Source organism: Nannobrachium achirus (assembly GCF_963921795.1).
Source record: "Nannobrachium achirus genome assembly, chromosome: 16".
Lineage (NCBI taxonomy): Eukaryota > Metazoa > Chordata > Actinopteri > Myctophiformes > Myctophidae > Nannobrachium > Nannobrachium achirus.
The window spans coordinates 7,373,280-7,397,578 of NC_137823.1; the positions used below are offsets into that span (position 1 = coordinate 7,373,280).

Here is a 24,299-nt window from a genome sequence, read left to right on the forward strand (position 1 = left end):
ATTTTGCAATGTAACTACTGTACTTTTTTGTTCCTTTTTTATTAATATCATGTAGATGTTTTTCTTTTGGTACTTGTAACTAGGCGACATGGGGCGGGACTTGACAAAGAGTGAATTCACTTTGATAGTCACTTATCAACACACCTGTGTAATTCTGCATAATCACCACAAGATGGCGACAACACAGCCATTCACTGTGTAGTTGGTGACGTCACTCGTCTGCGACCCCTCTTTGTTTACCTACCAGCTTAGCTCAACTGTGTTTAGCCATTAGCTTAACACATTGAATGCCCATAATTATTCAACATTTAATTTGCTGGTGCCCAATGCCCATGGCAACCCGCCATTTTACCTACCTTCGAGGTACTGACGAAAAAAGTAATCTGAGTAAATGTAATCCAAGCATGTCCTGTTTATTTCGCGAAAATCTTGCAGGACCGTTTTTTATCAATTCTAAGCCACAGCGTTTGTGTCACGGCCGGTAGAAGAGGCCGCCGTTTTGAACATGACAGTGATTTAAAAGCTAGATTAGGAGAAAACTGCATCTTTGTGCAGCAGCTAAACAGGGCAGTGAACGGGCAGACAGCACTTCCCGTCATGTGATCTTGCGGTGCATTTTGGGAAATGGAGTTTGTTTCATCACCGCGGTAGCCAAGTACAGTAGCTACAGTACAGTATAGTTTACTGTACAACGCGGCAAACGCGGCGTTGGGCACACGTAGACATCAAAGAGATTGACGCGTTGCCACCTCGTGGGCACCCGCTGAGTTAATTAATATGCCTAACCCTAACCTCAGTAAAACTATGTCTAACCCTAACCCTAACCTCTGTGGGGTGAGGCGCTATCCTGCCGACACTCTGTTGTTGCACATCAAAGCGTGTGTGGATCAAAGCCACCGCTTGCTCTGCCCCGCGCCGCACAACGAGCGCTCCTAGTCTCAATATAACTGAATCTCAAACTAACTGTGACATATATATATATATATATATATATATATAGTGACCAAGAAATATTCAGCGCTCATAAGTGACACGTCACGCACTAAAAAAGCAATGCTCAAAGCACAACTTAACAAACAGTGCCAAACAAAAGTGTACATAACAGTCAATGCTAGTCAGTGCAACACAAGTATCTCACCGCCATATCAACACTGCAATAGTACTCAATTCAACCAACACAACCCAACAGTGCAGGGCCAAAAATAAGTGTCCATAGTCAGTGCTAATGCCAGCTAATGTAAACAATTCTAATGCTAATGGTAACACCAACCGTTACACAATGTTGCACACACTTAGCAAGCTGCAAGCACACTTATAATTTTGTAGAAATGTTCTCTTCCTGTTAAGGATTCTTCTTCAGGAATGTATGATTCAGAAAAGATGTGTTTCTTTCATTCTGATTCCAGAAGTGAAGACCAGAGACATACCCCAGAGTCTCCAGAACACAGCAATGAACCAGACTCCCAGACACAGTAAGACACTGTAAACTTTCAATGAACCAGACTCCCAGACACAGTAAGACACTGTAAACGTTCAATGAACCAGACTCCCAGACACAGTAAGACACTGTAAACTTTCAATGAACCAGACTCCCAGACACAGTAAGACACTGTAAACTTTCAATGAACCAGACCCCCAGACAAAGTAAGACACTATAAACTTTAACTCATGTTAGTTCAATGAACCAGACTCCCAGACACAGTAACACAATGTAAGCTTTAATTCATGTTAGACAACATTAATTAGCATTTATTTTCAGATAGTTTGTGATACTTGTATTGGCCATATATTTCAACACAGATCCCTTTCTGAAAATGCTTTGGGTCAGATTTATATCAGATTTCTCTGGATGTGTTTTCCCAGACAAAGTAAGAAGCTGTATACACAGCGAAAATCACAACTCCATCTGTTATATAAAACGTAACTTTAGATCAAAGTATACACAGTGATATACACATACACACGTTCCATGTTGCTTGCTGCGCCAGTCGCCAGCTGTGGGTGTTGTGTTGTAACAGCAAGATTCACACCGTATCGAATCTATCGATAGAGCAACCTCTGTATCAATTCACATATCGTCGGTAGATTATATCGATATATTGCCATATTGATTAATCGACCCCACCCCTAGTAGACAGACTATTAAGAGTTTAGAAATATAGCCTACTGCTAAAAGAATTAAAGGAACATTTTGATCCCTTAATTTCTTTGAGCAGTGTAGTTATCCAACATTCAGTAATGAACCAGACACCAAGACAAGTACAATCACTTTAAACGTTAATTCATGTTAGTTTATGTTTATTAAGGATTCTTCTTCAGTCATTTATGAGACAGAAACAAAGTGTTTCTTTTATTCTGATTACAGAAGTGAAGACCAGACACCAGAGTCTCCAGAACACAGCAATGAACCAGATTCCCAGACAAAGTAAGAAACTGTTAAATTTAATTCATGTTAGTTCAATGAACCAGGCAGACTCATTTCGGCCGCTTGTACACAAGACTTATACGTTCGGTCATCTTATATTTACAATGGGCTTATTGCCGCATCCCACTTCCAAAAACGTCCACGCCCACTCTGACATCCACTCCAACTCTACTTCGACTCAACGGTAGGGAGAAGAACGTACCTTGTAGGGAGAAGAGCGTAAGGAATACCGCCCACAACCCTATGCCGTCCGCTCATTCGCTAGAGAGCAAGAGAGAGAGAGAGAGAGAGAGAGAGAGAGAGAGAGAGTCTCCGGTTACAAGAGGGAAGGGGGGGGGGGGGGGCGCTGCACAGGGGGAGAGAGAGAGAGAGAGAGAGAGAGAGAGAGAGAGAGAGAGAGAGAGAGAGAGAGAGAGAGAGAGAGAGAGAGAGAGAGAGAGAGAGAGAGAGAGAGTCTCAATCGCTAGGATCAGGGGCATCACTTGGGTATGTGTAATGAGCTCCGGGTTACTGAATACCCCTTCACCTCTTAGGATAATCCCCGACGCCGTCCGGAACCCTCCTCAGGTCCTAAGCCCAAGAAGTTACCAGATCTTTTTTAATAAACACTGTCACTAACACTACACTATACCTTTAAGTTAACACAAACAGGTGTTATAACCTTTCTCATTTGTATAAACCTACTATTACTGTATATGCACCTCTGTACAAATACACTTCTCTGAATAAGGATTGAGCTATCAATGAGACCCTCTTTAACTGGTGAATATTATTACTTTCTGCAGCAACTATTTATTTTAGAGACCAGGATATGCACCTTACTTTAGAAATGTAGACCTTAGGTCTGAATGGAGAATGCAAAACCACAAAGACAATGAAAGTATGAGTCTGTCCAACCTTGTAGCTCTCACCAAGGGCTGTTTATGGAGAGAGGCAGCTCGACTTTATTAGTACAAAGAGCCCACTGCGGACAAACTGTCCGTCCGGTTAGGGTGAAGGGATTTGTACTTTATTGTCCGCCGAGCATACCCAACTGACACCTGCCCGCGCAGTGTCAGCCTCTGAAAAGGTGAAGGACCTTTAACTTAAGAAAACACTTGTGTTGATTCTTACCAAAGGTCTAGTTCAGCTCCATAGCCAGAAGTTACTTCGAGTGCCTGAAGGTGTTCAAAACCTTCCTCCCATGAGTGCAGCCTTCCCCGTAGGGAAGGAGAGAAAGTCAAACCTTAAAAAGTTGTAAACTCTTAAAAAATGAGTTCAGACAGACACCAGATAAAAGTGAATAATAAAAAGCTTTACTGGTAAAAACAGTTACAAAATATAAAACCACCAATACAGTAATTGGCAATGAAATAATGAAGAAGTACGATATAAGTACTTGACTAAAAACAGAGAATCTAACAGAGTCAAAGTCTCTCTAAATACATAGACAGGTGGTGCAAAAATTGCACTAAGTACAAAAAGGTCCATCCCCGACCCCTAACGGGCCGGGGATAGCTGCAACAACTCAACACACTCTCTAAAAAAACACTGAACAACTCAGACTGAACAGGAGACACGAAGCAGTCTCCTTTATACAGAACTCCGTCGTGTCACAGTGACGTGATTTACACACACAGAACTTTAGTTTAGCACATACTGACACTCGCTTGCACACGTACATGCACTAACACGCACATCTTTGCAAAATCAGACATTCAAGGTCAGGCTAGGACTCCCCTATTCATGCGAGACTGGGGAGTGTCCGCTCTTGCATCAGAAGTCTTCTGGGAAACACGCTCTTCCCAGGATGTCTTATCTCATGCTGACGGATAGGAGATAACAACACGGACCAAATGCTAGGGAATCTCCCAGCACGGGCTGGCACCTCAGTCCAAGATTTGTGTTCCCAGACAGAGAAAAGATAACAGCTCGTTAGCGTGGCCAGCTGCATTTGATGAGTCATCTCCAGTCCAAGGCCATCTTGGAGCTGGATGCCTCTCTCTCTCCACTCAGCAGACACAGTGCACAGGGTTCCAAAAGACAGGGTGCCATACACCTGGGGTCACAGGCGGGACCCCTAACAGTATGGCAGGGGTATGCAGCTATATACCATACCCTGGGTCCAGGGGGTCCAGGGGGGAAGATGAAATAGCCAACCAGCAACCAAGCTTTTCTTCTGGAATTAACAAACTAGAATCCACTGTTACTGGCCTAGCTAGCCGAGAGCCTGTAGCTAGCTAGCCGAGAGCCTGTATCTTACAAGAAGTTCGCGGCCCTTCGGGCCACTCACATCTAGAGTTCACAGCAAGATACTGTCTGTCTGTCTGTCTGTCTGTCTGTGTGTGTGTGTGTGTGTCTGTGTGTGTGTGTGTGTGTGTGTGTGTGTGTGTGTGTGTGTGTGTGTGTGTGTGTGTGTGTGTGTGTGTGTGTGTGTGTGTGTGTGTGTGTGTGTGTGTGTGTGTGTGTTGCTAAAATGAAAACATTGAAATAATGGAAATAAAACATTGGCAGGCCTATTACAGTAACAATAATAACACAATTAGGCCAAAACTTTTTTTTATTCAAAAAACCTTTTTTATTTTTTTTTTATTTTTTTTTAAAGCGGGTGTGTACTCTAGATGTGAGCGGCCCAAAGGGCCGCGAACCTCTAGTGACCCACACTTCTTGACCATAGGTGAGAGTGGGAACAAAGATTGCTCGGAAGACAGAGAGCTTTGCCTTACGGCTCAACTCTTTTTTTCTTCACCACAATGCGATTTAGCGACTGCAAAACCGCTCCTGCTGCGTTTGTGATTATTGAATTGGCCATACATTTTGACACAGATCTCATTCTGAAAATACTTTGGGTCATGCATGCACACCCTATGTTGTTAAAATGTTTAAACAGTAATTCAAAGATTTTTCTAGATCTGTTTTTGAAAATAGCAAATCTACAATGTACTGTATAAATGGTTGATGTACTGTATATAAGTCAGTAAGTAATGTACTGCATACATGGTTGATGTACTGTATATAAGTCTGTTTTTATGTTTCCAGAAGAGACGACCAGAGACCAGAACACATCAGTGAACACCCAGACTCCCAGACAAAGTAAGAAACTAAACTTTATTTCATGTTAGTTCAATGAACCATACTCCCAGACACAGTAAAACACTGTAAACTTTAATTCATGTTACTTCAATGAACCAGACTCCCAGACACAGTGAAACACTGTATTTTTTTAAAGATTTGTTTTGGGGATTTTATGCCTTTATTGATAGGATAGTAGACTGACAGGAAATGGGGGAGTGACACGTGGCAGAGGTTTTGATAGTAACTGCGACCTGACGGTCGCTACAACTAATCCACAATCTCTGAATGCTATATAGAGTGTGGAACTGCACCTCCTGAATGTTATATAGAGTCTGGAACTACACCTCCTGAATGTTATTTAGAGTGAGTCTGGAACTACACCTCCTGAATGTTATATAGAGTCTGGAACTACACCTCCTGAACGGCAATAAATGGAAGTGGGGAGGAGGCTTCACTTCCGCTTTAAATGGATACTCATCGTTCTTCTTACGTTACCCCTAACGAGAAGATCACTGACCAGGTGACCCCCGAGCAGATGGAGGAGATTAGGAGACGTATACCCAGCTCATTATCGAGCTGAACAATCACTACTGAATGGACTGGGCGAACGATGGGCACCTGTGCCATGCTGGCGAACGCCAGGTGGCTGGCGCCCATCACATTCTAAGCGGTGTCTGGTGCTGATCCTAAGAAGCACCTCATGGGCCTCCAACTGTCTCCAAACAACCCATTCCCCGGAGTCGAGCACCTCCGGCTCACCACCGATTCCAAGAGAGCCCAACAGGAAGTGGCCTCCACGGTCCTTTGAGCCGCCATCCCTGTATTATGCCCCTTGTGGAAGTACGGCATCTCCCCTGCTTTTCATCCCCCTTGCACGTTTTTTGGCTCAATAGGAAGCTTGCGGTCTGAATCCCTGGGTACTGCGCCAAATCAGGGGGACATCGAAACCACCGATGTCAGAAAAGACACTGAAGGAGGAGATACGCTCCCTTCTCAGCAAAGGCACTTTCCAGGAAGTATCGCTGGAACAGAAATGCCTCAGTTTCTGTTCGAGACATTTCCTGGTAAAAAAAAAAAAGAAAAAAAAGGGTTGGGGGTATGCGGCCCATACTGGACCTGTGCAGTCTCAACAAGCACCCCAAAACCTTCCGGTTCAAGGGGCGGGTCTACGAGTACACAGTCCTCCCATTCGTGATGTCGCTGAGTCCCATGGTCTTTGTACCCAGGCAGCGATCGACCCTCTGAGACGTCAGGGGTATCCACCTGCATAGACGATTGGTTGCTCAGCACTGGCTCGAGCCAGGAGGTACGTCGCCACACAGAGATGGCTATTTCGCACCTAAGCTCACTCTGCTTTACTCTTTTAACTATGAGAAGTGCGTCTTGGTTCTGTCATAGTGGACCACCTTCATAGGGGTCACGCTGGACGTTTCTGGTATCCCGCCTATCCCAAGACAGGATAGACGGCTTCCTTGTCTGTGTGACGTTCACCTGAGGGCTCCGAGTCACGTACAGGACATGCATGCGAGCAGCGGGGATTTATGGCCTCGGCCATTCTCAACTGTGGATGCTTTCTCTTAAGATCCCGTCTTTTCTGGGCTCTCAGTGGGTTCAAGTGACGGAGGAATGCCTCCGAGCGCTCAAACCCTGGATGAATGTGGCCTCAGGGAGTCAGCATAGGCACAATCATCTTGTACAAAGTCATCACAATCAACGTCAGCCTCACGGGATGGGGCATCAACCATGAGGGCAGGGCGGCCAAAGGGGTTGTGGGACGCCAACCCCAGGGCTGCACATATCAACTACCTGGAGTTGATGGGGGCCGCTCTCCATTCCAACATGCTGCCATTCAGACATTGACTTCTAATTGTTATGGTGACACTTCCATAGAGGTTAGGGTTAGTTATAGGCTTAGTGTCTGAATGGAGGGATGCACACGGAGTTGATGGCAGTCTTTCTGGCATTCAAGCACGTCAAACCTCATATTGGAGGCTGTCTTGTCCTGTGTTCCAGCACCCATTGGTGTGCCGGTTCCTCAAGGTTGTGAGACGACTTTGGTCGGTCTCTAGACCCCTGTTCCCAACCTGGGATCAACACCACAGTGGTGTTGGACGTCCTTTGTAACCAGCCCTTCCAACCGTTGGAATCAGTGGATTTAAAATACGGTTCTGCTGGTGCTGGAAATTTGCTAGTGATTACAGTAAGGTCTTGCTCAAGCCCAGCGTGGCGTTTGTGCCCAATAACCTTTTGGTGGTTATTTCTCTGATTGAACTGGACGCTTTTCACCCACCACCTTTTGCATCAGTGGGAGACAGACGTTTGAGCTGCCATTGTCCGGTGAGGGCGCTGTGCCAGTTCTATAGCCTGGATGTGGCTGCGTCCTCGAGGGTGCATGCTGTGTTAGAAGTGGCTGACACCTCAAGAGCTTACAGAACCAGGGTTATATGCATAACCTCTAGTTAGTCCATAGTAATAGACAAGTAATTGCCTGTGTGTGTGCCTGTGTGCGTGTGTGTGTGTGTGTGTGTGTGTGTGTGTGTGTGTGTGTGTGTGTGTGTGTGTGTGTGTGTGTGTGTGTGTGTGTTTGTGTGTGTGTCCACAGAGAGAGGACTGAGGATCCGTCCAGTGGTTCAGTGTGTGACCATCCCACCATCATTGTACAAAGTAAAGTCTCTCTCTCTCTCTCTCTCTCTCTCTCTCTCTCTCTCTCTCTCTCTCTATCTCTATTAAAATTAAAGTAAATAAATACATAGATAAATAAATAACTAAATAAAGGCATAGATAAATAATAAATACATTAATAGTCAAAGATTGTTGTGGTTGTTGACTTTTAGAGTTGTCAGGATGTATATTTTATTTTGGGTTAGAAAATAAAAACATATTTCCATAGGATGTGAAGTGTGTTTAACACTGATAAACTGTTGTTTTCCAGTGGATGCCAGTCTGCTGAAGGTTCTAAAGCCACATATGACCAGTATGAAGAGCTTAGCAGGTCTGACAGGAGACATTACTGGACCTGGAACCTCCATCAACAGCACCTACTCAACGCTCTACCTCTCAGACTTAGACAGTGAAGGAGTTAGTCAGCAACATGAGGTGTGGCAGCTTGAGAAAGCATCCAAGACGGACAAGACCCTTGTTCGAAACACAATCTTGTGCTGTAACATCTTCAAGCCCTTACCAGGCAGAATAAAACCCATCCGAGTTGTTCTGACAAAGGGCATCGCCGGCATTGGAAAAACCTTCTCTGCGTGCAAGTTCGCTGTGGACTGGGGGGCGCGCGTGGCCAATCAACACATCGATCTCTTGATCCTGATGTCGTTCCGGGAGCTGAACCTGGTCAGAAATAAGCAGTACAGTCTTCTCACACTGATCCATGATTTCCATCCAACATTGAAGATGCTCACAGCAGAGCAGCTCGCTGCCTGTAAGACTGTGATCATCTTGGATGGATTGGATGAGAGCAGGATTCCATTGCAATTCCCCAGCAATGCCATTGTTTCCGGTGTCACAGTGACATCATCAGTGGGCACTCTGTTGACAAACCTCATCGACGGAAATCTGCTCCCCTCAGCCCTCCTCTGGATAACTACCAGACCTGCAGCAGCCAATCTGATCCCTCCTCAATATTTTGACAGGGTGACAGAAGTACAAGGGTTCACAGACCTCCAGAGGAATGAGTACTTCAGGAAGAGATTCAGTGATGAGAAGCTGGCCAGCACAATCATCTCACACATCAGTGCAACAAGGATCTTCTACGTCATGTGTCACATCCCCCTCTTCTGTTGGATCGCTGGGACCGTTCTGGAGGAAATGTTGAAGACCGATGAGACAAAACCGCTGCCCACGACCCCCACTGAGATGTACGGCCACTTCCTGCGGGTCCTGATAAGACGGAATCAGCAGAAGTATTCACAAGACGTGAATCAACAGGAGCTCATGGCATCTGACTGGGCTGTTCTTCTGAAGCTGGGTAGGCTGGCGTTTGAACATCTGGAGAAAGGCAGCATCATGTTCTACCATGGGGACCTGGAAGAGTGTGGTCTTGATGTCAAAGAGGCCTCGCTGTACTCAGGACTGTGCACAGAGATCTTCAGAGGAGAGAGTGTCCTCTTCCAGACAAAGATCTACAGCTTCATTCATCTGAGCATTCAGGAGTTTCTGGCTGCAGTTTACCTGATGTACTGTTTCAATGAGAGGAAGACAGGGGTGCTGAAGTCCTTCCTGGAAGATTCTGAATCTGAAAGTGATGATGAAGATGATGATGATGATGATGACAGACTGTATGTCTTCCTGAAGAAAGTCCAGCTTAAAGCCCTGCATAGCAAAACCGGCCACCTGGACCTCTTTAACCGCTTCCTTCATGGCCTCGCACTGGAGTCCAGTCAGAGACTGTTAGGAGGCCTGCTATGTCAGAGAAAGAACAGTCCAGAGAGCATCCAGAGAGTCATCGACAACCTCAAGGAGATTGACTACGATGACTCGCCTGACAGATGCATCAACATCTTCCACTGTTTGATGGAGATGAAGGATGACTCTGTACTGCAGGAGATCCAACAGCTCCTGAAGCCAGGGAACAGATCACAGAAGGAACTTTCTGACACCGAGTGTTCAGCTCTGGCCTTCATGCTGCTGATGTCAAAGGAGGTTCTGGATGAGTTTGACCCGATGTCATACAACGCATCTCTATATGGGCGACTGAGACTGCTGCCAGCTGTGAGGAACTGCAGAAAGGCTCGGTTAGTATTCATGTTAATTTTAAGATGTTAAAATGGAGTAAATCATTGCGACAGAAGGTCGCACCAGTGTTTCCCCTAGGCCAGGGGTCTTCAACAGGGGGCCCGCGACCCCTAGGGCGTCCGCGAAGGTACTGCAGGGGGTCCGCGAAATTATTGCTTAAAAAAAAAAGATTTCATTTTTTTTGGCCATTTTTCACATTTATGTTAAAAAATAAATCATGATTCTATCCATTTTGAATAGCTTGAATATATAATTACTATGCAATTGACAGATTGTTGATAGTATTGACATTGGTTCTCAGTTAATAAGTAGTATGTTTAGAAATGGTAGTGGTACGGCCCACCCTGCTCGCTGTAACTTGTTTAATGTACATGTTTAAAATAAAAAATATGTCGTAGCCCCGACCCCCCCACCCTACGAGGTGGTATGGTAGGGGGTCCCTGCTCAATCTCCCCATCAGTTTGGGGGTCCCCGGCCTGAAAATGTTGAAGACCCCTGCCCTAGGCAGAAGCTGAGGGAGTGGGGGGAGAGTTGCGGGGAGCGGCAGAGATGCCCACGAGTCTCGTGGTCACGAGTCAATTCGAGTGCCGAGTCTTTGGGGGGCGAGTCGAAGTCGAGTGTCGAGTCTCTGGGGGACGACTCGAGTCGAGTCTCAAGTCTTTAAGTGGCGAGTCCGAGTCGAGTTACGAGTCTTTATATACATATATATCTTTTTTTATTATTTTTTATAATGATCTAGCCTCCAGCTGAAAAAGTTAGATGGCGCATCATGATCACCCGGTACTCACAGATACAGCTACAGCAGCAGCCAGCAGCCATGGCAGGCTAAATTAGGAAAGACACATGCATGTATGTACTCACAATCACGCTACGGACGTACGGAGGCTGTTAAATGTTCCACGATTAATAATAATGGATCCATTTCCCCCAGAAAACAGCTCTGAAGTAGACCTCCTGCCTCTCCTTCCTCGGTGAAAGTTCCTTGGAAGCAACGCAGTTATGTCCAATAGTAGCAGGGTCCCCGGCCGTCCGATCATCATCCAATGAATAAAATAATCCCAAAACCAGCCACACTTCAGTTGCTTGCTTGACACTTAAATCCTTTTTGTGGACCTTTGTAGCTATCTGTACTGACATTTTCCTAAGACAGCTTGAGCTAGACAAGTACTCAAATGTTGTTTTTAATAGAAATTGCGAAGCAATCACAATTTTCTATTTGAAGAAGCCGCCAGAGCTGGACAGTAAGCAACATAACACTTTACTGCAGTTACTGCCGTAAAACGTATCGCTACTGGTTACCATAGCGACGTGTACTCTCAGTGGGGATTGGACCTGGGAATACATTTTACATCACTGTCGTAAACGTTTGTTGCCAGCGTATAATTAATATACTATATTAATTAAATTGTACTGGCAAGTGCATGATTGTATTCATGATCACTCCTTTACTGTATTAATATAAACAGACAGTATGTCAGGATTGATACATTACTTAGTCATTGATACAGCATCATTTTCAATAGCAGTTTTAGTTAAGATATAAATAAAAAAAATTAAACATGGTTCAACATAATCTTTATTCCAAAATAAAGCTTTTCTTTTACTTCTTTAGCATAAAGTTTTTCCCTTTCATTTCCACTCCCCTCCTGCTTTTTTAAAAGCTCTTTTTCTTTTTTAAAGTTACTGCAGTGCTGTGAAGAATCCTGACAGCACAACTGTAACATTACGGGCATATTTGGCATAACTTCACGTTAATGCTTTGAACAATAATTACGTGGGGTTAATTAGTAGATGCAGCTGGTGGAATTGACATCATGAAGAGAAGAGCCCACCGGAGAAAAAAGTGAAAACCCGACGCTAGAAAAGCACTGTCTCACGGAAAATCCTATTATCTTATCAAATTATTAAACAAATGCCACGTTAACTGAAGTAGAATAGCTGATGATGAGCTAAACATATGTGTTTTATTTCGCCGTTTTAATATTTAAATCTTATTCTGAAAGGCTGCATGCAGCAGCTGTCCTGCCTACTGCTGCTACTGAACTAACAGCCTAGGCCTAGGCTACTGTAGGTTTATTGTTCAGCCTATAAACCTCTCAAAATCAACTATGGCTTATATTGTTTAGCCTATATAAGGCTCCCAAAAAATCAGAGTTGCAAGCTATTAATCCACCTTGTCATGGCGCGTCGGCGTCTTATCTAGACGCCGACGCGTTTGAAAAGACGCGATTGAAAAGACGCACTACGTGCGAGCGCAACAGATACAAAAAACAATTTAATAATCCTCTAGCAGTGTAACAGTAGGGCTACTGGGCATGGTAACCTCACGTTACTGCTTTAAACAATAAGTTAACTTACGAGGGGTTAATGAGCTCAGCTATTAGACCTATAGCTGCAGCTGGTGGTAGTGGAACATTATTAATATTATTACGAGAGGAGGCTGCGCTCTGGAGAGAAACCCGACGTTAGATAAGCAGGTTCTCACAGATAATCCTATCATTTTATACAATTATTGAACAAATGCCAGGTTAGCTGAAGTAAAATAGCTGATGATGAGCTAAACATATATGTTTTATTTCGCCGTTTTAATATTTAAATCTTAGGATGAAAGGTCCATGCAGACGGCTGTGTCTGCCACGCTTTGCGAGACAGACTGCGGTTTTCCCAACGGCCCTGAGCTGCGCGCGGTCCAAGTGAACACATCGAAGCGCTCCTGGCCCCCACCGTTGCGCTTAAATACGTTGGGAAAAACAACACGGTCGCCGCTGTCTCCGTGCGCAACACTCAGCAGCACAGCGGCGCGCAACAGAGAAGAAAGAAAGAAGAAAGGAGAAGGAAAGGCAATATTTGTCGTGCTTGTCATGCATTATAGTGCTTAAAATAAAGATTGTTCACGTCGTGAACAATCTTTATTTTAAGCACCGCTCATAAGACTCGTGAACTTAACGAGTCTTATGAGCACGAGTCGAGTCAAGTCACGAGTTTTTGAGGGGCGAGTCCGAGTCGAGTGACGAGTCACCAAAAGCGTCACTCGAGTTAACTTTCGGGTTGGGTGTGTTTGCGCGATTCTAACTCAGTTAAAAAATAAATATATAGATTTGTATTTTATATCAACATTGGTGATCATCTTCTGATCATTATTTTATTATCATCAACATTTGCCATCATCTTCAGTTTCAAAGTGCTTTATTTACACACAAAAATAAATACTATTTGGCTTTTCAAACTTAAGTAAATAACCTAAGTAAGTTCTGTTGTCAGATTTGTCAGGAGGAATAAACAACCAGGTCTATGAAAACAAGCCCAAAATAAGTGAATAGCCTATAGGCCACATGAGCACACAACCTAAATACTTCCCTATTTGAAAATAGCCGATCTACAAGCTCACAAGCAACCACCAGGGGCGTCCACAAGGGGGGGAAAGTGGGACTGAGTTACTAGGGCCCAAGGTGGAGGGGCCTTCATTATTTTATACTTTAGAAAAATAGCAGATAGGCCTATACAAGCACGGCACCGAGTGCCACGCTGTGAGCTTGTAGATCTGCTATTTTTGAAAAGTCGTGAAAATATGTATTAACATTTGTAACTCATATTTTGCTTCTGGGGGGTCCCTGGAACTATTTTGAGATGGGGGTCCGTGGCCAAATTCATATAATTTTGGGGGTCCTCCTTAACATGAAAAGGTTTGAGCACCACTGACACTCCCCCTATGAAGAACATTAATGGGGGGCCCACAGTGAATCCTTGTACCCAGGGCCCAGAATTTGGTGCCCTGGCAACCACCATTATTTACAAGCAACTTTACAGAAATAAGAGCCCAAAATACTTATAATAGTCAGATTTGGCAACACTGCATGGTATTTCATCCAACCTAGCCCAACATGGCTTATATTATCAGACCTGGCAACTGCATGTTATTTTCTCCACACACTGTAGGCTAGGTTGCTTGCTAACAGTCAGACACAAACTGCACATTTAGCCACAGACAACCACAAACTACACCACTCTAAAATCATTATCAATACGTTTTTAAATGAATCTTGAGAAATGTACAGCTAAGCTGTAATGATGAATGGGACAACAAGTAAACTTCTCCTGTAAAGGCGGCCCTACACTAGCCGATAATCGGGCTATTTAATTACCCTCCCGACAATCGGGCTTCCTCCGACTGAAACGGGGGTCGGGGGTAGCCCGACTCTTTTCAAACATGTTTGATATTTTCCTGGATCAGTACTGGTCTGGAAGACTGGAAGAGCAGCAGGGGACTGAGAGAAAATAGGTACAGCAGCCGCTGATAGACGCAAGTCTCTGAGCATACATCTGACTGAGTGACAGATCCATCTCTTTTTTTCTCTCCACCTCTCCCTCTGCCTCACTCACTCACACACACACACACACACACACACACACACACACACACACACACACACACACACACACGCGCGCGCACACAGACACACTTTTCATAGCATCCGTCCGTCCATTAGGTTGTATCATGAATGATTGGGATTTAAATTAAAACTCAACGGTAACGCGATCCAAAAAACAAACAGAAGAAATAACGCTACCAGCCACTGTCTGCAGTCAGTCATAGGCTGCGACCAGTCCAGCACATCACATCAAAGAAGTACACGCCTACTACGGGGGCTCTCCCCTGATCTACAAGCCTACAACGTGGCACGGAAGGGACACCATTTGGTCTTGGAGATCTATGTTCTGTGTGCGCTACACCGTCATACGACTAATCATAAATCAGGCACCGTGAGAAGGAGCAGCACTCGACTATAGCGCAGGAGAGAGAGGGGATGTCAGAGTTGGATGGACATGAAACGTGTCAAAGTGAACTCATATTATCATCAAAATAGGACACAACTTCCATATTGAAGCTTTTTTTCCCCCGTTGCGTGAGGCGGTGTTGTGTGTTGAGTGAGTGGATAACGTAATGTGTTTGTATGTGCGTGTGCGTGCGTGTTGCAAAGCACAGCGCTCAGAACAGCCCCCGTGGCATTTTGTATCAATTATATTATTTATTATTGCTGTGTTCAAGCCCGACTCAATCTGGATAGAATCCTGTAGCGTGCGGAGCGCCCGACTGTTCAAAACGGCTAGTGTGAGCCCGTTTAGATTATCTGGTCAAATAATCTGAAAAGATTATCCTGTAGTGTTTAATTCTACCCAATTCAGTCGGGCCAGATTATCTTGTAGTGTATTGCCAGCTTAACAGTGCCTATGCGACGCGACGAGTGGGTTTGTACTCGGTGCACAGCTGTTGTTTCTCCATCCAATCAATGAGTGTAGCAGAGGAGCGCTATAATCTCCTTCCAGCCGTACCTAACCGAGAAAACAACTGTATTTATTTCTAAACATGAGTCATGTCGTTGTGAAAATAATTCCTCTGAAAAAAAAAAAAAATAATATCTTGAAAAAAAAAAAGTCTTTAAAAAAAAGAATCATAGAGCGGGGGCCAGATTTTAAGGGGCGGCGGCCCGCCACTCCTTAATGCATATAGGGGAAACACTGCACACTATACCTTGAGAAATGTTGTAGGTCAGGTAGGTTTGTTTGGCCTCCTGGTGGCGCTATAATAGGCCAATGTGAAAAGGGCGCCACGTGTTCTTGTAGCGGGGCAGATAAATGCATTTTTGCACTAAAATACTTCACAAGTGGAAAGAAACCTAAAACTTTTCACAAGTACTCCTTAGGGGTTGTTCCTATGATAAAACACGTTAGACACTGAAAAATCAAAATGGCTGCCATGTTTCCAAGATGGCTGCCTCTGAACAGTACGCCAGCCAGTTAATGTACGATTTTCATAATATTAGAGTTGTTTTGTAGGTTTTAAAACATCCTGAGTTCATTTATTACACTTTTAAAGCAGCCAGAATAACCATTCTGACTTTTGGTTGGGGTCTTTCCTCACCTGGGATCCCCCAAACAGACCCCTGAGCCTATCTCAGTAATCGCTTTGCTCCTGCTCCAGAGCAATGTTAAATTAGATCATAACTGAAGCATTAAAGTTGTTGTAACTGGGCTCTGAAAGCAAAAATGAGTAGTAGCAAATACCCAGGGGTCTTCCACAGGGGGTCCGAGAGTAACTACAGGGGGCCTGCCGAATCTTGATGGGGAAGTTTTTTTTTTCTTTTTACATTTGAAAGTTTCAAATGTAAAAAGAAAAAAAAAAACTTTTGAAACTAGGGGTGTAACGATATAGTAACTGTATCGAAATATCGTTTTTAACTTAAAAAATCGAAGTATATCGAAATTAAAACAGCTAAAATCGAATCGTATCGTTTTATTTTGTATCGTATCGAATCGGCAGTGCAAATAATCGATTGTATCGATACTACCTACTTGTGCATTGTATTTATCATTTTTAAGAAGAAAAAATGAAAAGGAGGGGTTTAATTACTTTTCCTTTCCATATAGTTACAAGGGTCTATCGATAAATGTGTGTAATCTCTGTGTTCATGTCAAGGTGCAGGTTTGTCAATATACAATGTCCATGTATTTGGCAGATAATCACTGTGTTTACTTATTTATATCCATAATAATACACGTTTCCCTTAAAAACCTGCACTATCTACACCTTTCACACAGATTTAATTTCTTTGCTAAATAGTTACTATATCGATTTTAAATCATTAAATCGAATCGTATCGTATCGCCATGAATGAACCAATATCGTCCATGTATCGTATCGTCAACCATGTATCGTGATATGTACCGAATCGCTATTAAAATGTATCGTTACACCCCTATTTGAAACAGTTTTTATTAGTATTCTCAGTATTATTTATAACATTTTTGTGTTAGACAGGTTCACAGGTGTTACTGCAGGGATTGCAAGAATTAAGGTATTGCAACTTCTCACTTTGGGCGCGCAGTCTAACATTTATTATCTAACAATTTATTGCACTGCACTCACACTGACAACACAACACAACACACACACCTCTTTGTTATCGTCACCCCAAAACCCGCACCCTATCCTCTTACAACAAGGGTTCATATTTTAGATTGTAATTAGAGAAAAGAAAAAGTGAGTGTTAACTCTTTGAGTGCCCCCTTTTTCACCACTAGAGGGCCCCAATGACCAGAGAATTCTACTTAGACAGTGCTGGTACAGTATATGCACAAGCCCTGCAGCCATGACATGCCTGAACACTTTCCTTTGTGCATGTACAGGAAGAGGATGAAGTTAGCTTGAAGTTAGCTATTGGCTACCAAGCATTTTAGAAGATCTATTTTCTGCAATTTAGCCACGATTAAACCTTGCACACCTCATGCATGGGAAAAAAACAGAGAAGAATGAGCTCTAAAAAATCCAATGCGATTTGTGCAGTTTGTTCAGAGCTTTCAAACAAAAAAATCCGATTGGAAATCCGTTCAGGCATTCTTGAGATAATAGCCATTATGTTTTACATGTTATGTAAACAAAAATGGCTGCCCTGTATGTTAGATGGGGTTGTATGGGGGTGGAACATGCAAAATCGCGATTGAAATCATGTTCACCAGATTTGATGGGGTCCAAAAAAAAATTTCAAAACATTATTTTTTCAATTTTTTTCAATTTCTTTTTTTTTTTTTTTTTTTTTAAAGCCGAACTAGTTCGGGATCGGCACTCTGCGATACGATAATAAAGCCGAACTAGTTCGGGATTGGCACTCAATCTTAAAATGTTTTCATTTGCTTCGTTCTATTGTTTTATCGCGTTTACCGTGCTAAAATGTGGGGCATGCGTAGTACAAGTGGCTAAATATGTCTTTTTAGACACAATAAGCCAGCAGTTTCTTTATTGCTGTTTACAGTAACACTTCTAGCCCCCATAAGTCACATCCAACCATGAAAGGTTGCGTTGTATCTTGGGAATGGGCTTATTCTGTGTAAAATGACATATTTAGCCACTTGTACGCATGCCCCCAACCACTGAAATAAGAATCTCTAAAACAATAGAAAAAGTAAATGAAATCATTTTAACACTCATCTTTTATATTCTTTAATTACAATCTAAAATATGAACCCTTGTTGTAAAAAGCTAAAGTTGTCCTTTAAAGAGCTCACGGTCAATTGTTCCCAAAGAAATTCAATACTATACATGTCCTCCCTAATAGTGTTGACAGTTTCCACTATAGAATTTGCAGGGAGGAGAGTGCAAGGCAGGTTATTGTTCGAGCAGCTGCACCGACGCACCGTCCCTCAAGTACTGCCTTTGCAGCAGGGAGGGCAAGAAACCTGACGGGAACATACCTTCCACTCTCTGAATTCCATCTATTCTTTTTTTTTCAATTGATGGAAGCTCAGGGCAGGGCAATTTGTCAGGTATAACAAAGTAGGCATCATAATACGATACCTTCATCAAGGGACATGATTTTGTGGAAGTGCAAACACATGAAGAGGCTGATACCCAGATTCCTTGCCTCCGGTACAAAAAAAGGAAATTGATATATTCGAGTGAGTTCAAGTTATTGGATGTTTCAAATGTCAAGGGTTCCTTTGCGTACATAGTTTTTCAGGTGCTGACTGGGGAAGAACATTTGTTGGAATCACCAAAAATACATGGGTCAATGCCTACTTGATGATGATGATGATGACCAAGCCATTAACTGCTTCAAGGACCTTGGCAAGGTCATTGGCCATTCCTCCTGAGCTTATAAATGGTGAGCTTCCATCAACATTGCAGTCGGAACATTTTGCATGCCATATTTACAGTTCAAAAGGTCCAACAACCCTGGGATTACTCAGATGGGAACTATTTCTGTCAAAGAACTTGGAGGTGAGATGCTACCTCCAACTCATGCTGCACTGCTACCACATTACCTCCGTGCCAACTCTGTCACAATGCAGGATAAATCATACCTGACAAATTGCCCTGTGCTTCCACCAATCGAAGAAAATAGATGGAATTCAGAGAGTGGAGGGTATATTCCAGTCAGGTTTCTTGCTCTCCCTGCTCCAAAGGCAGTACTTGAGCTCATCAAATGTGTCTGCAAAGCAGGTTGTAAGGGACGGTGCAGCTGCTCAAACAACCGGCCTTTCACTCTATGCTATGGTGGAGACTGTGTCAACACTATTAGGTTGGACATTGAAGATGATGATGATGATGAAGACGAATATATCTGTCTGAAATTACTGTATTGTAGTGAATCTCTTTGGGCGTAATTGACCATGGGCTCTATAAGAGGATGTGTGTGTTTGTTTGTGTGTGTGTGTGTGTGTGTGTGTGTGTGTGTGTGTGTGTGTGTGTGTGTGTGTGTGTGTGTGTGTGTGTGTGTGTGTGTGTGTGTGTGTGTGTGTGTGTGTGTGTGTGTGTGTGGTCAGTGTGAGTGCAGTGCAATAAATGGAAATGTTGTTCTGCGAAATGTTGCAATACCTTCATTATTGCAATCCCTGCAGTAACAGCTGTCAACCATAACTGTTTAACACAAACACATTATAAATAATACTGAGAATACTAATAAACCATCAAAGTACAATACATAAAACCAGGATACATAAAAACATTCGAAGTTTCAAATAAAAAAATAAAAAATAAATGATCTCATCGAGATTTGGCAGGCCCCCTGTAGTAGCTCTGAGGACCCCCCCCCCCCCAGGGGTCCCGGACCCCCCGTGGAAGACCTCTGTTATTTGCTACTAGTCATTTTTGATTTCAGAGCATACTTCAGATCTAATTTAACATTGTTCTGGAGCAGGAGCAGAGCGATTACTGAAATAGGCTCAGGGCTCTGTCTGGGGGGTCCCAGGTGAGGAAAGACCCCACCCAAAAGTCAGAAAGGTTATTCTGGCTGCTTTAAAAGTGTAATATATGAACTCAGGATGTTTTAAAACCTACAAAACAACTATAATATTATGAAAATTCAATATTAACTGGCTGGCGTACTGTAAAACATATCCGAAAAGGCGGCCATCTTTAAAACTGGCGGCCATTTTGAAAATTAAGTGTCTAATGTGATTTTTCTAAAGAATGACCCAAGAGGTACATTCTGTCAAATTTTGGTGCTTCTTTCCAGAACTGAAATATTGTTCTCCTTAACTGCCCCGCTATTGGGCCTTTCACGGCAATCGTACGCTGCGTGCGTAATTTGAGGCATTTTGTTATAAAAAAATATGTTGTGCAAAAGTTGCGATCGTCTAACCTTCCCTAGTCACCACTCGTGCATCGATAGCTCATGGCTGGTCTGACATGAAGCAGAAGTGATGTCATGGCCCTTTCCTTCTCCAAGGCACCTTCCCCCATTCGGTTACTGTCTGTACACGAGTGCTTCTACTGCAGCCGTGCTGGGTGCTATGCTAGCGAAACCTTTCAGTTCTACTCTTGAGTCACACGTGGATTATTTGAGGGGACATTTACGTGAACGGATCGCGCACGCGAAACGCACGGGGACATGATGCGTCAGCCGAATCTCCCACTCTAAGCCAATGCAGATTGAGAATTTCACTGGGAACTGGGGTGAGTAAATAGGCATAAAGGTCCTTAGATTGTGTGGAGAATGTTTCATGCAAATTGCTAAAAAATCCCATGATAAAAACGGGTTTAATAGCAGGGGGAAATAAGGGTTGAACCATTACGCGTTGGATACAAGCACAACATTTGGTACAGATGTCCCTTGGGTTATCCTAACCCCCCGGCTCCACCGAGCGCGCCGAGCGTCAACGTCAACGTTGGGAACGCTCCCGTTTTAATCAATGAAGGGAGCTCCACTGCCGACGGTAACGTCAACGTCGGACGCTCCGATGACGGCGTCCAAACTCGACAATCGCCCCGGTTAAATGTTTTGGCGGCGTCCACAACGTCCAGTCATGTATAAAATATGAATAAATGCATTGTATATTTAAATGTAGGCTATATACGTGCGTTTCTGCTGTTGGCTATCCATTCACAAGGTAGATGTCCCAAAAATCCTAGGCTAGCATATCTTTGTATGTAATTACAGCGGTCTACTTTGATAAAATTATGTAGGCTTACAACAGGCTATAATAATGACAAAGTGGTCAGTGGTGCATTGCTATCTCTGCTGTGAACATAGTGTGCTCTATACATTTGGATTCATGTCACAAATAGTTTTATTCCTGTTTGAAAGTGATTTTCATGTTGTTTTGGAAATGGGCTATATTGGCCATAGAATGAATACCTCACAGTCACAGCCGCTGCGCTGCGGTGGAGCCGGTCGGTCGTCAATGTGACGGCGTCAATGACGCCGTCAAGACGCAGAGCAACGCGACGCCGCCAGTGGAGCCCTGGAGTAAGACATCCTAGAAGGGATGCCCAAAGAAATCAACAGGAAGTGAATTAATGACAATATTGAAAATGGCCACCAACAGTGTTGGCTATTGCCTCAAAAACCTATAGAATCTCATAGAGGCATACACTGTGGCACACATTTCCCTTGGGTCATCCTAAGACATCCTAGAAGGGGGGCCCATAGAAATCTGAAACAGGAAGTGAGTTACTGACTAAATTGAAAATGGCTGCCCACAGTATTGGCAATTTACTCAAAAGACAACTAAGGAATCTCATAAAAACATAAAACTGGGCACAAATGTCCCTTGTGTCATCCTAACACACACTAGTAGGGTTTTCCAAAATAATCTGAAACAGGAAGTGAGTTATTGACTAATTTAAAATGGCCACCTACAGTCAAGTCAAGTCAAGTCACCTTTATTTGTATAGCACATTTAAAAACAACAGCAGTTGAACCAAAGTGCTTTCCATAACAAATTTAGCATAAAAAGACAACAATGCATAAAAACAGTGTTGACTGATGATGCAAAGACACCTTAATGAATGTCATAAAGGCATGAAATGTGGTACAAATGTCCCTTGGGTGATCTTAACGCCTCCTACAAGGGGTGCCCAAATAAGTTTTAAACAGGAAGTGAGTTTTTGAAGAAAACATAAAGGGAAATTATTTGGCATGTACTGTACATTAAGTGTTCCTTATTATATCCCAGAAGGGGTTATTTATCGTTTTGGGAAGGGACCATATTGAAGTAATTTGGCTGTTTAAACAGTTGACGACTGCACAGTCTGCATAAACCTGATGCTGACAGAACCCTTGCTAAAAAAAAAACCAGGACAACGATCCACTCGTCCTAGACTCTTCCCCCTCCTGGCCCATAAACTCCCATTGCAATTAGAACTGTAGACTAACTCCCTAGCACTCGCATGACTGAACCTGATTTTGAGATTTTGAGGTGATTTGGGTTTGCTCGGGAAACTCTGAGAAATTTTCCCTTTCATGATTTTTCCTTATCATACAAGCAAAGTCTTGTTTTTTTTCTACCATTTGAGACGTTTTGTAAATATGAAATGAAATGTTTTGAGTGTTTCCTGAGCGATCTAATTCCATTTCTAAATCTCAAAAACAGGTCAAAATGACCTGTTAGTCATGCGAGTGCTAGCTTCCACCGTGGTCTGAAGACTCACCTCTTCAGACTCCACCTTAGCCTATAACACTTACCGTAGCACTTGCCTACCCACCCTCAATGACCATATTGTAGATAGCATTTTTATGTTTTAATTTTTATATTAATTACTGAAACTTTTCTTAGATTAACATTTATGCATTTGATGTATTGATCTATTATCTTGCTTATTGTAAATCACTCTGGATTAAGAGCATCTGCTAAATGCCTAAATTGTAAACTGTAAATCTTATTTATTTTACTTCCTGCAATCCTTTTTTATTTACTTTACTCTTTGAATCTTCTTTATTTATCTAACCCTCTGCAAATTCTTATTTATTTTACTCAGCATCTCTGCTTATTTATTTTGCACTCTACAGCTTATTGCTTATTTTGCACCATATCTTCACTCTTTGCACTCCTCACTCTATCTAATCTTTCTAGATTATTACTGCTTTTTTGTGATTAGTGTTTAGTAACTATTCATGTGTGCCATTTCATGATTACCAGCACATTGGCATAACACTGACAGCTCAGCATCCCAGCATCTACACTTTCTCAAACGGAGGGGCTACGCTTTACAGCCACACTGGAGTTCTCCACCGTCTTTGGCAGCCTCTAGTAAGAGTGTCCATAGGTGTCCATGAATCAGCAACTCATCCATATTTTTCAGGAGATGGTAGAGATTGCAGGTTTCTGGACCAAATGCCAGATTGGTAAACTGCTCGATTTGAATGTTGTAGCAGTGCATCCGTATGGGAGGAATGGTTTCCATTGAGAGACAATTTTGAGCAAACAGGTTCTTCCTTATTGACATTTTTAATGTCAGTTGTCTTGTCATACAGAACACAGGTGACAGGGGACATTTCAAGCACTGTAAAACTGATTGATTTCTGGCTGAACGCTTCAAAAGGATTAACCATACAAATAAATAGCCCTTCTAGGATAATAAGCAGTCCTCAATATGTACCAACTGATATAGGCTTTTATGAAGTCCCTTTTTGGGCACCCCTTGTAGTTCCACACTGTCAAGATCACCCAAGGAACATTTGTACCACATTGCATGCTTTTCTGAGATTCTTAAGGTGTCTTTGCTTCATCTGTCAACACTGTATGCGGCAATTTCTTTTTTATTTCGTCAATAACTCACTCCCTGATTATTTTGGGCACCCCTTCTAGGATGTCTTAGGAGAACCCAAGGGACATATATGCCAAATTGTATGCTTTTATGAGATTCTTTAGTTGTCTTTGGAGTAAATCGCCAATACTGTAGGCGGTCATTTTAGGATGACCATTAGGATGACCCAAGGGACATGTGTGCCTAATTATATGCCTCTATGAGATTCTATAGGTTTTGAGGCAATAGCCAACACAGTAGGCGGCCATTTTCAATATTGTCATTAATTCACTTCCTGTTTAAGATTTCTTTGGGCACCCCTTCTAGAATGTCTTAGGATGACCCACGGGACATGTGTGCCACATTTCTTGCTTTTTAGAGATTATTTTGGTGTCATTTCAGTCAATGGTTTTTAATTTTGTCCATAACTCACTTCCTGTTTAAGATTTTTTTGGGCAGCCCTTCTAGGATGTTTTAGGATGACGCAAGGGACATCTGTACCAAATTTGGTGCTTGTATTCAACGCGTAACGGTTTGGCAATTTTTTGCCCTTACTGT

The 24,299-nt window shown here is 43.0% G+C and overlaps 1 protein-coding gene across 1 annotated transcript in view; it reads left to right on the forward strand.

Moving 5' to 3' along the window:
* The window catches only part of LOC308300762 (NACHT, LRR and PYD domains-containing protein 12-like), a gene marked incomplete at its 3' end in the record, with an annotated part of 70,037 nt that overhangs the window by 10,606 nt on the left and 35,132 nt on the right, over nucleotides 1-24,299 (forward strand). Inside the window, exons 3-9 of the mRNA XM_080744663.1 lie at nucleotides 1,407-1,472; nucleotides 2,366-2,425; nucleotides 5,444-5,497; nucleotides 8,082-8,143; nucleotides 8,412-8,832; nucleotides 9,076-9,452; nucleotides 9,555-10,218. Of these exons, the coding sequence (XP_080600789.1) occupies nucleotides 1,407-1,472; nucleotides 2,366-2,425; nucleotides 5,444-5,497; nucleotides 8,082-8,143; nucleotides 8,412-8,832; nucleotides 9,076-9,452; nucleotides 9,555-10,218 (1,704 nt within the window). The remainder of the gene's footprint in view (nucleotides 1-1,406; nucleotides 1,473-2,365; nucleotides 2,426-5,443; nucleotides 5,498-8,081; nucleotides 8,144-8,411; nucleotides 8,833-9,075; nucleotides 9,453-9,554; nucleotides 10,219-24,299) is intronic.